The sequence below is a fragment of the Venturia canescens genome, chromosome 2 (assembly GCF_019457755.1).
Source record: "Venturia canescens isolate UGA chromosome 2, ASM1945775v1, whole genome shotgun sequence".
NCBI classification, from domain to species: Eukaryota; Metazoa; Arthropoda; class Insecta; order Hymenoptera; family Ichneumonidae; genus Venturia; species Venturia canescens.
The window spans coordinates 9392654-9406698 of record NC_057422.1 but is presented as its reverse complement, the minus strand read 5'-3'; the positions used below and the strand labels follow the sequence as shown (position 1 = coordinate 9406698).

The 14045-nt window shown below is 37.4% G+C and overlaps 2 protein-coding genes and 1 long non-coding RNA gene across 5 annotated transcripts; all 3 read left to right on the top strand.

Annotated features, from left to right (window-relative positions):
• The first annotated feature begins 1017 nt into the window (after positions 1 to 1017).
• On the top strand, positions 1018 to 2900 carry LOC122406226 (cell growth-regulating nucleolar protein). Of its 2 annotated transcripts, none has more exons than XM_043411541.1 (4): positions 1018 to 1198; positions 1277 to 1481; positions 1609 to 1967; positions 2384 to 2900. In XM_043411541.1, exons 2-4 carry the CDS (start codon positions 1357 to 1359, stop codon positions 2851 to 2853), a joined length of 954 nt encoding a protein of 317 aa, XP_043267476.1. In that variant the 5' UTR covers positions 1018 to 1198; positions 1277 to 1356; the 3' UTR covers positions 2854 to 2900. The 2 variants fall into 2 exon arrangements, with proteins under 2 accessions (XP_043267476.1, XP_043267475.1); XM_043411540.1 differs by having other exon boundaries at positions 1020 to 1198; positions 2336 to 2900.
• A 664-nt stretch (positions 2901 to 3564) lies between these two features.
• Positions 3565 to 10805, top strand: LOC122406225 (uncharacterized). Of its 2 annotated transcripts, XM_043411538.1 has the most exons (6): positions 3565 to 4133; positions 5030 to 5097; positions 6056 to 6849; positions 7464 to 8192; positions 8530 to 8671; positions 9053 to 10805. In XM_043411538.1, exons 3-6 carry the CDS (start codon positions 6230 to 6232, stop codon positions 9419 to 9421), a joined length of 1860 nt encoding a protein of 619 aa, XP_043267473.1. In that variant the 5' UTR covers positions 3565 to 4133; positions 5030 to 5097; positions 6056 to 6229; the 3' UTR covers positions 9422 to 10805. The 2 variants fall into 2 exon arrangements, with proteins under 2 accessions (XP_043267473.1, XP_043267474.1); XM_043411539.1 differs by lacking the exon at positions 5030 to 5097.
• A 306-nt stretch (positions 10806 to 11111) lies between these two features.
• Positions 11112 to 13111, top strand: LOC122406405 (uncharacterized). Its single transcript, XR_006259958.1, has 2 exons — positions 11112 to 12707; positions 12810 to 13111. It is a non-coding gene; the product is annotated as an uncharacterized lncRNA (long non-coding RNA).
• The last annotated feature ends 934 nt before the right edge of the window (positions 13112 to 14045 follow it).

Below are 14045 nucleotides of genomic sequence, written 5' to 3'. Positions count from 1 at the left end.
AAACGATTATCAAGCGATTAAAAAAAAAATGAAACCTCCAAGTCCATTTTTCTAGGAGATAAAAAAAATGAGGGCCAGCTTCACGCCAAAAAATAAAATCGTTTTTACGAAAAAAATAATTACTCTCAAACAATTTTTCTTTTCTCTCATACTCTCTCTAACGACTCTCAAACGATTTGCATTAACGAAAGTTTAAAATAATTAAATGGGAGGGGGGGGGGGGAGGGTCAAGTTAACGGAGGTGTGTTGTAACCTTGACGAGGACATAAAAAAAAAATATTTCACTTCCATGAACCACCATGAACTTGGTCAAACTGATTATGGGTTATTGACGACTCTGTAAATGTTTGTCGGGTTTTTGTCGGATTGAAATTATTTTATTAGATATATCAAAAACAAAAGTCCGTGAGAAGTAGCCGGTGATTTTCCAATTCATATGTAAAGATAATCGAAATAAAGTTTTTTATTTTTAGCTTTTGTTTTGATTGAAGTTCAATCAACCGAAATCGTGATAAGACAAGAATGATGTGAAATTAATATAGATAAAAAATATGCAATATTTTTCAATTCGAGAGAAAAAATTGGTTACTGAGACATACATTATTTTTTAATAATATTTTTCTAGTAAAGCTTCTAAATTTTAAATAAGCTTTCTAAAAGTCCAATAACTTTTTTATACATTAAATTTATGACTGTCGAATGATTGCACTTTAGTTTTTAATTTTCCCAATTATAATCTTTCTCAATTAAGGTGATCTATCAGTTTCAGACATTCTTGATTTTTTGAGAAAAATAAAAGTTACACCTTGTTCTTTGACAAAATGAGAATAGCGTGTAATTTATCTTTTGTTTTAAATATCAAGTCAACTGAAAAAAGCCGGTAATCCAAAATTATATAGAGTCGACGGAATTCACGGAAATAAGCGTAACTCCTTCCTTTATTCTCTCCTCCGACAGATGGCGTATACGGAATTTTCTAGTACATTGTCGATGCTCCTGCCAAATCCGCTCCACCACACTATTTACTTGATTTGGCGCTCTTGGCTGTGTGTGATCACCAAACACGTGTATATTTGCATCAATGATTCGAATTGTTCATCGTTAACTTTTTGTTATTTTTAAAGATTTCATCTAAATTTATATTTTAATCGAACGTTTAATGTTTCTTACTTTACACAATTAAATACACTGTATTCCGGTGAATAAGAGTTATAAATGCATAACCTCCACAGTTTTATCTTCTATACTTATTTCAATTGACAATTATTATTGCTAGGATTTTCCATTGCGACCAACAACTGCAATAAAAAATTCTACTTATCGAATTTTACAACATACTCTGGATATACGTTCAACATGGTTGTATTTACGTGTAACAATTGTGGAGACTCTTTACAAAAGCCAAAAGTAGCAAAGCACTATCAGTTTCAATGCAGAAGCTCAGAGAATTTGACCTGTGTTGATTGCCATAAGGATTTTTAGTAAGTTGTCTCACCCCTCATGAGTTTTATTTTATCGTTTTCACTGGCAGAAAATAATGACAGAAAAAAATATTGTTTCCGGTTTGGTGCTATTTTCTAAAAACAAATTTTTGTCATTTGTTTTCAGTGGACAAGAATATGTGTCTCATACCAAGTGTATAACAGAATCTGAAAGATATGGAGGACAAGACTATGTTCCCAAGCCTGGACAGAACAAGGGAGAAAGGAAGCAGCAGGAATGGATAAACATTGTCAAGAATGTCATTGAAACAGCCAAAAATTTGACCATGGAAGAGCGGAACATTTTAAACATTTTGTCCAGACATGAAAATATACCAAGAAAGAAAGCCAAGTTTCTGAATTTTATCCGTAGCGTCATGGGTAATAGGATAAATATGCCTGTCATTGATGGTATCTGGGCGAGGATGGAAACAGCATTCAAAGGTGCTGTCGAAGCTAATAAACCCCAAGGACAAAGTACTAACGGTAGATATTCTATAAAAACTGACATCAATTCTAATTTCTTCGCAGTGAGGTAAAGATGAGATTTTCGTGTCATTTTTGTATTGGAAAAGATTTGTGTAGATTGAAACCATGATGTATCAAATTATACAATCGAATCGACGTAGTGGAAATATGTTGATTTTCAAATGCCCCTATACGTGTCATGACACAAAAATAGCACGACTTTTTTTGCCCCTATGCGTGTCACAGTGAAAGGGTTAATCAAATAAAATTATTTCCTATAGTTCAGTTCTCGGTTCATAGTTAACCATAATTGAATTATATATTTCGACAATTTTATAGATATATGCACATATCATTGAAAACATTCAATTTTCCATCCAATTTAGGTATCATCAAAGAAGAAATAAAGGAAAAATCAAATGGTTTGATTTCAGTTGGAAATCATGAGAATAACATAGCTGAAAACCAAAACAATGAAAATATATCAAGAGAAAAGGGACTTCCAACAGAGAACGGCACAGAAATTCCAGAAGTTGTTGAAAAAAAGAAGAAAACCAAAAAACGAGATTTGACAGAAACTGAGGTTACGCCAGTCGAGGAGCCACCAAAAAAGAAGCGTAAAAAGAAATCCAGTGAAGAAGTAGTCGAAGGCACAACCGTTATGTCGATGGACCAAAATGACAATCAAGAAACTTTGAAGTTCGATTGGAAAGCTGCAATTCTAGAAATCATTGGCTCGAACCAAGAAATTAGTTTGAAAAAATTGCGAAAAAAAGTTTGCAATCGCTATGTTAATCATCGAGATAATTCTATTACTTTTGAAAAGGCAGTTTCGAAATTCGAAAAAAAACTTTCGAAAGTAACAGAAGTTAGTATTAATGACAATAAAGTTAGGCTTCTGTAAATAAAACGAATAAAGTATACCTCATTTTATTGATTTTTTGTCAATAACTCGTGACCCAGGCTCATTTTTTTACCTTCAATGGATCCATCGTTTTACATCATCATTTTTATTATTACATTTAAAATATGTGACGTTTTTTGTTCGTTTTGATTTGTAAAATATTTATGGAATGTTTGTGGACATTCAATTGCGAGAGAAGAATTACAAGCGTCTAAAGACTAAAAAAATTTAGATAGAAGAAAAGTGTAATTTTGAAAATGATAATTTTTGACATATAAAAAAACACGTTATACAAGGATTTATTTTCTATGTTAAGAAAAAATAAAAACAAAAAATTACGTTTTCTAAGATTCTAAGACTCTGTTTCGAGTTGATAAATGGCTTTCATCGTTTGACAGGAAGCTTAGCAGGGATAAAACAAACAAGTAATTTTGAATTCTCGTGATGTACCGGTTCCGCAAGATGGCGCTCTGATTTTTTCCCTTTTTCAATAAATACAATTTCTACCAATAAATCTAATGCTTACATCGATATCGTAAAAGCAAAAAAAAGTTCGTTTTTTGCAACAAATGAAAATGTTTATCGAGTGTTGATTCGTGTATGAACAGTAGCAGATGGAGAGGAACTCGTGTAGAAGGAAGACAGAGAAAGAGGGGGGCAGACTAAGAGAGAGGGAGAGTCGACAGAGAAAGAACGATACATGGTCGCGGAAGCGGAATGCAAGCCAAGATGGTTGGCTGCGGGTTAGCGATTCGGTATCCCGACACCCGTTCTTGTTCGCACGCTACCAGAACAAGTTTTTTTTTGCTTGTACACTAAAGCGCAATAATAAATATCCTAAAGACACTGTCATTGAGATTACCGTCCAATCGCGTGTGGGAAAAAGTCTTACGAACAATAACTCTTCCCCTCGCGTCGCGCTCTATTCATTTTTTTTTCTTGCTGTGCACGGATGCGTGACGCGTAAAGTACCTACACTGTGGCTAACAGCAGTATACACACGGCAGAAAATAGTTCTCGTTCAACTTTCATCCCGAGTAACATGCGCTGCACTTCGTTTTCAAATAACGCTAGTATTTACTGATAGTGCAGTACAAAAATAAGCAGTTATGTATTTGTCTTTCGATCATCAAGATATTTTAGGATTGTTCAATTGTCACAGTTTCTCGTCAATTGTGAATATATAGATATAAACTTAGCGCTACTCGAGGAATCAGCTGTGGGAGATCGAAACTGACGTCTGGCTCAGACAAGTAATCGAATTAATCAATTACTGTGTGGTAAGAACATTTTTCTTCAACTATCCTCCACGAGATACAATACTGACTCAATGAAATAATATTTTTTCACTCGTGTGAGTTTGAATAACCATTTTAATGTGAAGATAATACGAACCTGTGTCGATTTTCAAGCGGTTTTCCATTAACGCTTGTCATTTTTCTTATTATCTCTCCGTGAGACAATTTCTTCGTCACACCGTTACCAAAATCGGAAGAGGGGGAAAGTCAGTGGAAGTTTGGATGCCCATGTACGAGGATATTGTCCTTGAAACATACATACTTCTCACACATCGAATTGACCCATGATTCATTTGACGTGTAAATAAAAACAGTATTTTTTGCACAAATCACGTTTCGTGTTCCGAATATTGATTCTCATGTTTTGTATACGAAAAAGGAAAGAGAATTTTAGTAACTCGTAAAAATTCTCCGATCCTTCGAACGTTTTATCAGTAAACAAGAGACGAATATGGGTACGATCGTCGAGTACGTATCGGAACAATAAAAAATAAAATTCTACATAGTAAATTAGAAATTGTACATTCCAAAATTTTGAATGGTGAGCAAAGGGGTTTTGAAGTGTGTACAAATTTTGAAAACGTAACGGAAAATATCTTTCATCATTTTTTTCCGTCTTCAAATAAGTACTAGAAACCAAATTTCTCTCGCTAAATTCGAAACTGCAGGCGGTGTGGCGGGTTGTCGAATAGGAAATAATTCGTTCGTTATTTACAAAATATTTAAAAGTTACGAAAATGGAGAATAAGAATAAAATCAAAATGGCTTCTCAATAAATTCACAAACATTTCAATAATCATTTCGGTCTGAACTAGTAAAATATTGCAAAAAAATAATAAACATATTCGACCAAAATTTTGAGGTTCGATGTTTTCCAGTTTTTGTGTGATGGCGCAAGATCAACGACCACGTTAATCAATTCAAGCTGATTTGAAAATTCGTTACGGTAACGTTAAAGATTACTTTAATAAAAATGTAAAATGAAAAATACTTTCAATAGAAATGTCGAAGAGAAATCGACTCGGTCGTAGAAAAATGAATCAGAGTACGACCGGCGATTCGAGATGGAAAGCGAACCAATTTCAAAAGCTACGTGCATGTGAGATTGAAGAAAAAAATTCGTTAAAAATTGTTATTCATGAAGTATCAATTGGAGAGCACAAAGTTTCTGAATGATTTGTGATTTTTTTTACTCGTAAAAAAATCATCGTTCTTGCGATTTTATGTGAAAATTCGCAGGTTACGCAATACCTGTATAATGTCAAATATAATTGGAAAAATAATGGAAATTAATTCGCATACTTGACAAGAATATTAATAATTGTGTGAATTTACTGCACTCTGAAATTATTATAGAATAACAAATTTTCGAGAAGCATTGTGTTCCATTGATAATCGACGATCGAAATTTTTCACCATTATGGATTGTGTAATCAGTGAGTTGCACACTCGTACAAAATCATATGAATATTTCCGTGTACATTAATTTGCATAAACAATTGTGTAATCGTGTTTACGAGTGCAGCACATCAGTGAATGTACAATTTTGTGCGATGTTGAATTTCGCATAATTTTATTCTGAAACAATTGAAAATTTCCTGCCACTGCTGTTCGAGTTTTTTTCTGGGCCGAAAAATGGAAAAATCGACTTCGAGTTGAAAAAAAAGTCAAAAAATATGTTTCGGTCGAATTCGAAAACACGAGGCAATTCGGATAATTTTTCAATTGAACATTAGCGAGATTTAAACCGCTTTTAGTTTCAGTGTTTAACGAATGAAACAAATTTGCCAAAATTTTTATCCTGCGAACCGATTTTTTGGTCTGCAAAGGTTTTTTTTTTACTGTTTGGAAATAAAATTATTGTGAACTCGATCACACGAATAATTGATGTATTTTTTTTGCAGTGACTCCTCATTCGACGGAGACACCGCTCGTCGTAGCTGGAAAGTAGAATAGGAAGAGAGGAAGAAGTAAAAATTCGATTTAAAAAATTGGACGCAGTAACATGGTATTTGGATTGAAGAATTTAGAGCAAAGTAGTGAACGAAAGTCCGTCCATCCTCGCACATATCGTTACGATGCTCCAAGCAGTCCGATTGCTGACCGAACTGGCTCGACCGGCGGAAAACAATCATCATAATCACCCTCATCACCATCACCATCAGCATCATCGTCGACGGGACAGCGAAGAAACGATGGATCCCGCAGCGGCGCAAAGTTCGTCCGCTTCTGTAGCCTCCGTAGCGAACGAGGGCTCGGTACAATTTCGCGAAATTTATAAAAACGGTTGGCTCAGACGAACCGACAGAACTGACAAAGAGACTAATCGTTTTTGGGTCGCATTTTGTGTCCACGACGACACCGAACCCCGCCTCGAAGGCTTCGCCGATCAGAAGCAAGCCACCACTCATTCCCCCATGTGGGCCCACTCGTTGCGCCACATTCAACATCTCTCACCGACGCTTTGCGCCACCCAACGACACGATTACGAATTTTGCGTCAATTTCAACGACGATCGCGTTCTACGATTGGCCGCACCTACCTATCAAGGAATGCTCGATTGGGTACAATTAATCACACGAAAATTAACCGACATGAAGGTTCTGCGACCAAAAGAAAATCTTTATTCGAAAGGACCCGAACGCATCGCCACCAGAGATCCGACCAGCCCCTTACCCCCTCCGCCACTTTCAACTGGGTATGCCGCTATTTGCTACGGAAAATCGCGTCGTTCGAGCGTGACGAAAAATATTTTTTTCTTTCAACGATTTATCTATTTTTGTTACTTCCAATGGAATCTTTTTATTCAACTCTACTTTTAATATCCGCAAGACCTGACATTTTCGCATGGGTTAAAATGTAAAGAAAAAACTTGGATCGATTTTCGAGAATTTTTGTCACAGGCTCAGCCAACTGTTCAAGAATCGGGTGAAGGTTATTCTATCGAATGAATATTCCACTATTTCAATCTTCATTCTCACTGGAAAGCATTACAAATTTGCAACGTTGCGAGTGTTTCACGCAATGGAAAAAAATTTCTCGCTGAAAAATTCTTTTGAATGCTTTTTCGTAGCGGAATATCTATTCTCATGAATATTCCCAAGCCTGTAGTTTTTTAGAAAAAAGATTTTAAAATAATTCGAGTACCTTAGTCACACCTTGGAATCATATTAATCGAAAACCGTATCGAACGATTATAATCGTTAGGAAACTTTTATGTACGTGGCCTGAAACGAAATACTGCGATTTTTATATCTGTCGTTATTATCGTCAATTAAAATGAACATAACTAAAATTTAACACTGCTTGTAGATCGTCAACGGTCCAGGCGACCCAACAAACGACGACGGTTGTCGCAGCTGTGACTAATTCCCCACCGGCGAGTAGCAGCACCGTTCCAAGTACGTCGACGAGTAGTAACGTTCCAGTAGTTGCGACGAGCAGTGCGACGACGTACTTGAGTGATTCGAGTACCTCCAGTCCGGGCCGTGAGGCAGGAACGAGCGTGGAGACAGCACCGATGGTGTTTACGTTCGACGATATTTCGCTCGAAGAGAGACGATCGGCGAGGCCAACGCAGGGTGGAATTCAACGTGCTGCAGCGCCGCCGACTCCAAGCCCGAGAATCGTGACGGCAGTTGCAGTAAGCGAGGAAACGAGCGCGAGTGATTCAGGGTACGAGAGCATTTTTATGGCTTCGTCGTATTCACCGACCGCTGATTCGGCTCGTGCAGCACGTGATACTCCACAAACCGGCAGCGATTCCTCCAACGAAAGATACGCTGCGTTAATGGAATACAGAAGTTCTTCGAGTAGCGCCGAGACGAATCGATCTCAACCAAATCGGCCAACGAACAATACGGTTGAACCTCGATCCACCACTTCTGCTAATCCTAATACTCGTCGTCAACTTACACTTCGAGAACAACAAGTTTTTCAACTCAGACGAGAAATGGCTCATCCTGCCGGTGTGCGATTGTTACTGGGCCGAAGAGACTGCAAAGATAGTATCGCGTTCGTCGATACTTATGGTGCCGTTTGGTGAGAATTATTCTTTTGCATTTAACCATAAGAATCGACAGTTTTGTTGCGAGTCACCGAAGAGCTTCGTGAGCATTGGTTAACTGTCGCATAAACGATGAAAAATCAATTGATAATGCGAGGTTCTGGAACTCAATAATTATAGTTTTTAATGCGAGAAATATTGGATACGTTTTAGAATCATAATGTTAACGAAAGTTCTTGGAAAATGTGAATGCATGGTCCAATCGAAATTTTTTTATTATTCTTAATTCATAGGCTCGTAACAATTGGGGACTGTTTTCTTTACGGATTAATAATCCAGCACTAATAATATTGAACGTACTTGGGTTCCCAGGGTCGCAGGTTGGAAGCAGCGAGAACACCCTTTGCTCTACAATGTTCTTCACGTGGGTGATTTGGTCCTGAGTGTAGCTGGTATAACGCCACTCAATGCTACCGCCATAAAAGATATACTGAAGGGTTGCACTACGCCACGTGTACGTAAACGTTATATTATGGCTTTCTTTTAATGGATGCGAGAGTTTCAATAAATACTTTCAGATTTACTTGAATAAAATCGTCAGCGGTAGTGCGAGACGATCAATTTTTTTGACGTTTGCTCATTTTTTTTTTTTTTTAACAGGCCAAAATAGTTTCATATCCTTTAGAATTGTTCAATCAAAGAACAAGCGATCCAAAAATCGTTAAGATATGAATGGTTCAACATTGATGTTGGAAATTCTATTTTAGGAATTTTGGAACTGAATTTAAAAAAATGTGGAATTCTTTGAAAAGCTGATGAAATGAAAATCGAAATAGTCGGTGATCTTCAACAATTGAACGCCATGACTCGAAGTAACTTCTTGTATGTTATCCAGGTCGAGGTGATTGTTCGTCGATTACCTTACGCACGTGCCGTGACACTGACCAAGAGGAACGACAGCGATGAGTTCGGCCTCGAGGTTAACGGCAACGAGGTTTCCGGTGTTTCCGGTGTCGCGCTCAGCATGGGTTTACCACCACTGGCGACAGCAACCGATCCAACAGCTCCTGCCGGCTCGAATACCACGTGGACCCTGACCGAGATAAATGGCAAACCATTGAACATTTTTGACGGCGGTGCTTGCGAACGTTTTCGTGCTGTTGGCCGCGACATTTCGATCGTCATACAACCGACCGATCTTGTTTCTTCGTTGCGCAAAAAATTACGCTCCATGCGCAATTACAAGAATTTTGTCATGCAGTGAGAGTGAAAATTATAACTTTATTCTCGGCTTTTTGCCGTTCCCTTATTAGCGTAAGATTGTTACAAGGGAGTCTGAAATTCAGAGCGAATCGAACAAAAAGATCCCGATGGGAAATCGATCAAATTGTTTATTTCTTGGATTTTTCCAATTTGTTGAATCGTTTTTTAATCTTTTTTTATCACGAAAAAAGGAAGTTTTCCACCTTGTTCTCGTCGGTTCCTTTTACTATTCTCTTCTTTGGCAAGCTACTTGTTTCGGAAAATATCCAAGTCATTTGTAGACCTATTTTATTTATACATTTATAAAAATCCCAAAATACTTAGTGGAAAGTTGTTTTTTTCATTGATGTTCGCTGAATCTTGGAGAATGAGGAGCTTTGAAAAGTGTTAAACGAAATCGTGGGCTATTTCACATTCCGAAATAAAAGATAAATCAATTCATTCAAGCATCACCGACATTCCAACGTGAATGTGAGTTGAAGCAAGTGTTTCGTAATTTACATGGACAAGCTACAACTATTTCGCCACTAATATGAGGATAAATATTTTTGATAGTCTCGATACCGTGCAGTAATAACGAAAAAAAATTTCGATTATTTTGGTATCGACAACTCGCTTTGAGGCACTGTATCCTCAAAATCGTTTTTTATACGATATTCCCAAGTTTCGCTTCGTCCATTGATCATTAGTAGATCAAAAGTGTACTGTAAATTTTCAAAACATTTGTTCTACAGCAATACATTAATAATGAGGCTCTCCGCTCGTTTTGCGACTCCGAGGGTGAATTGAGCAGTTGCGAGAAACTCGAAACAGCTGCGTTGAGCTCTGTGGTTGTTCGGATCGGAAGGGGTCTTAGAGGAACGTTATTTTTTGAAATTTTCGACTCCCTTGAAAGAAAAACCATTTTTTAGCAGCTAATAGAAATTTCTACCATGAAATTTGTAATGACTGAGATTTATCGGTACTATTGTGTCAATGCGTCCAATTGAGGGCAGCTCGAAGGATTAATAAGTATGAACTTTTAAACGAGATTTTTGGTAAGGTCATACCAATTATGTAAATCTCGAACGAATGTGTGACGTTAGTTGTGCATGTGGAGAAAACGTTTTGACAAAATGTTTATGAGAATTATGGAGAAAGTAAGAGAGCAAAGCATACTCTGTGATAATTTACATACATTGTATATCTGTAGAGAAGAGTATACGTGTAGAAAGAAGAAACGTCAGTGTATATAGATATCGTACGTCTGTCCGTGTGTTCGTATAAACTACACACGCACAATTATTATTATTATTATTATTATTATTATTAACGATGATAATTATCGATAACATTATTGTTTTGGTGAATAAAAGGACCAATCGATACTTCATACGTACACACAATTGAGCATTTAAGGATGGGAAGCACTTTCACCTTGTTGCAAGGATTCCAGACTAATTTTTGATCTGAAATATTTCTTTCGCAAATCAGTCATCTTGTCACGGTCATTTGTCGCAGATTACTTTTCGAGATTGGAGAGTGGCAGCTTGCATTGAACTTGCTGGAAATACTATTAAGAGGATGGATCAGTTGGTATATCGCAACCGTGAGTGCGAGAGAGATAGTTGCAAATTTCGAAATCGAAATTCTTTGACACAGTTTGACCGATTAAAAAAAGGCTCTGTCAGTCGATTTTTGCCATTGTTCTGCGTAGGCTGACAGAGCCTTTTTTTAATCGATCAAACTGTCTCAAAGAATTTCGATTTCGAAAATTCCAAGTGAGGTTAGTCGACTGATCCATACTCTTAACGCCAGTTCTTGAATTTTATGGGAATGGGAATGTAGAAACTTGTAAAAATGGAACCATGTCTGAAGAACGTTGTCGACATACAATAATTCTCGGTTTTACTTTCTGTTGATATATCTTTGGAAGAAATACCAACAGAACTTTGAATTGCGACGATAATATTAAAAAAGAAAATGAAACTCGTTCAAATGGAATGTCTTTAAACATTTTTGAGAGAATATTGTTTGGGGGAATTGAAGTGATCAGTTTTATTAAACATTTTGAGAATATCTTGAGAACAATCTTGAACAATCTTGAGAATATTTTCAGTCTCTTCAGTTCATAATTTTCACGGTTAACAAATTCGAACGCATTTAGAACAGAACGTATTTGGAGTAAAGAGTTTCTTTTTCGTAATATTCGATGCTTGATTTTTCTCCAGAACACTGACTACTGAAATGATAGTTGAATAAAATAATTCGCTGTAATAAAATGAGGGGAAACAGCTTGTATGTCTGTGTGTGTGTGTGTGTATAATTTCATACAAAAATCGTTATAAACAATTGATATGAAAATTGATAGGAAATCATTCCGTATATTGGTGTGTTTTACCAATCGAGGCCCATGCCCGATTCGTAAGCGGGACTATTGGGCGTGAAAAATTGTCCGTGATTCAACTTTTTCTCAGTTTTATGGACTTTTTATCAAACTAACGTTGTCCTCCATGCTCGTTTCGGGCTCCTTAATGATTTTCTCGAAGGTTCTTTAAAAATTATTTTTGGAATAGGAATGTCGTTGCTTTTCATCCACTTTCACTGTTTTTCACGCTGAATCGTGAAAAACGATAAATAAAAAGTTGGAAAAAACGAACGCGAGCATGGTTCCGTTCCAAGACAGGAAAAAACGGTTTAGAAACGTGCCTGTATGTGACAATTGACGAGATACTCGTTTCGACAACGGTTTCACCAAGATTCGTCGACTACCTTCTCGACTGGCTCAACTTGCCAATGGGGCTCAGTCCAGTGGGCAGGGAACCATACGAAGATAATTTGGTTGACTTCGTAACAAGTCTACGCCTTGGAATATGATACCTTTATCACTATGGATAATCAATGTGCTTCAACAGAAGAGAAATGAATAATGGCGAAAATTTTCACAGTGATTTTCCATGATGGAAACTCCTGCGAACAATGCAACACTTTCATTTGTCGCATTCATTTGTCCATTTGCAGAAAAGTGTTCAAACTTCAGACTCAAAAATACTCATTTTTAATCCATTCATTCAAACGATCCAGTTAATCCATTTATTCTTCTCGTTTGTTTCAGGACAGATGACCAAAGATAAAAAATAATATGTAGAATGATTCTATCGATGCTTGCCTTGACCCAGTTGAGCTTCCAGAAGAAGGCTACGAGTAAGGTCACCAAGGTGGCCGTTCCTAGGGTCCACCGTAGTCAATCATTCCACTCTGCATTTTCCTCCTTTTTGTCTCTGAATTCGCCAGTCACCTTCGATTAGGTCCTGACATTTTTTCTGGCTTGTACACGATTTATAAATGTTTTTTTTTCTTATACATTTGTATTATATTTCAGATATTTCTTATTTTTTTTTTATATTTAGATCGAAGCAGCGCTTCGCGGGTCTGGCTCAGTTCAGCGACAATTTGGAAGGGTGTGAACAACAGATGGGAAGTAAACCGCGGAAATTTAGGGACGCAAATGAAGATAAAGAAGGCCATTCGACGGTAGACTGAAACACCAACTTGATTTGATCGATTCGATGGAGGAAACTGTGAGCCGGGCGTATTTCTTGCAGTTGAAAAATTCTCGACACAATAAGGTTTTTACTGAAGAATAATGATCCGGAGCACGTTTTCATGTAATGCAGAATAAATGAGGCTTCGTCTAAGAGGCAGAAGAAAATTGCGTACTTGGGTTTAAGGTATGCGTTGCGAAAGAGAGAGAGAGAGAGAGAGAGAGAGAGAGAGAGAGAAGGAGAAGATTCAAAATACGCAGGGACTACATACGCACGACTTGAAGGAAACATGATAAAAATCGCGAAAAGTGCATGTTAAAGAGAAAATGGAAAAAAGTGAAGAGGAAAAAAGTTGTGGAAGATGAGACGGTGGCTGGATGCTGCAGACGAAGATATATCTTGTCTCATGGGTGCAAGGACAAGGGCGAGGTGCGCAACACGACGGGGACTCAGGACCAATGAGTTTTCGGCAGGGCAGCTGCGCGAGCATAAATGCAAATGATGATTTTTATTATTTCTCATTTTCTTTTCATCTCTCTCTCCCTCTCTTTTTTTTAGGAGTGCCGCCTCTGTCCTCAACGAAGAAGCGACTCTGATCGTGTCATTTTATTTTTCCATCTCTGGTAGATTCTCGTTCTCGCCTTTTCAAGATCCTCGCTTTTCGACTCTTCCTTCGCTCTTCTCTCTTTTATAAAGGCGAGTCTGCGGTATACACGACTTATGCGTCGCTGTCCAATCGACGGAGCACACTTGACAGGCCTGCAAAACTGCTCGACTCGAAGTCCTATAGCTCTCTTGTCATTTTCTCGAATTAAACGAGCCGACGGAATTGGTTTATCGAGAGTTTTCTGAGCACTTTTGTCATGCGTTCTGGTTTTTTTTCTGTCAAATTATTTTCTCCTCGTGGCGTTCAGGTGCGCGATTTCCAAAACTCAAAGATTCCTGAACTTAATTAACAAGGAAGGTCGTCACTTCACTGTACCCCCACAACCTGGGTCGAAAAAATTACATTTTGTAGTTCACATCAAAGTATAAACCCTCACAAAAAATTATCTGCCCACTTTCATTTTTAAGGGGTGAAATTTATTCCTAAAAATCTGT

What these genes read in the sequence shown, in the direction of transcription:
- LOC122406226 (XM_043411540.1), top strand. Translation starts at nt 1,357, where the DNA reads ATGGTTGTATTTACGTGTAACAATTGTGGAGACTCTTTACAAAAGCCA. An exon ending in GATTGCCATAAGGATTTTTA is followed by an intron (nt 1,482 to 1,608) that starts GTAAGTTGTCTC and finishes ATTTGTTTTCAG; the next exon opens with TGGACAAGAATATGTGTCTC. An exon ending in CCAAGGACAAAGTACTAACG is followed by an intron (nt 1,968 to 2,335) that starts GTAGATATTCTA and finishes CATCCAATTTAG; the next exon opens with GTATCATCAAAGAAGAAATA.
- LOC122406225 (XM_043411539.1), top strand. Translation starts at nt 6,230, where the DNA reads ATGCTCCAAGCAGTCCGATTGCTGACCGAACTGGCTCGACCGGCGGAA. An exon ending in GATACTTATGGTGCCGTTTG is followed by an intron (nt 8,193 to 8,529) that starts GTGAGAATTATT and finishes TTGGGTTCCCAG; the next exon opens with GGTCGCAGGTTGGAAGCAGC. An exon ending in AGGGTTGCACTACGCCACGT is followed by an intron (nt 8,672 to 9,052) that starts GTACGTAAACGT and finishes TATGTTATCCAG; the next exon opens with GTCGAGGTGATTGTTCGTCG.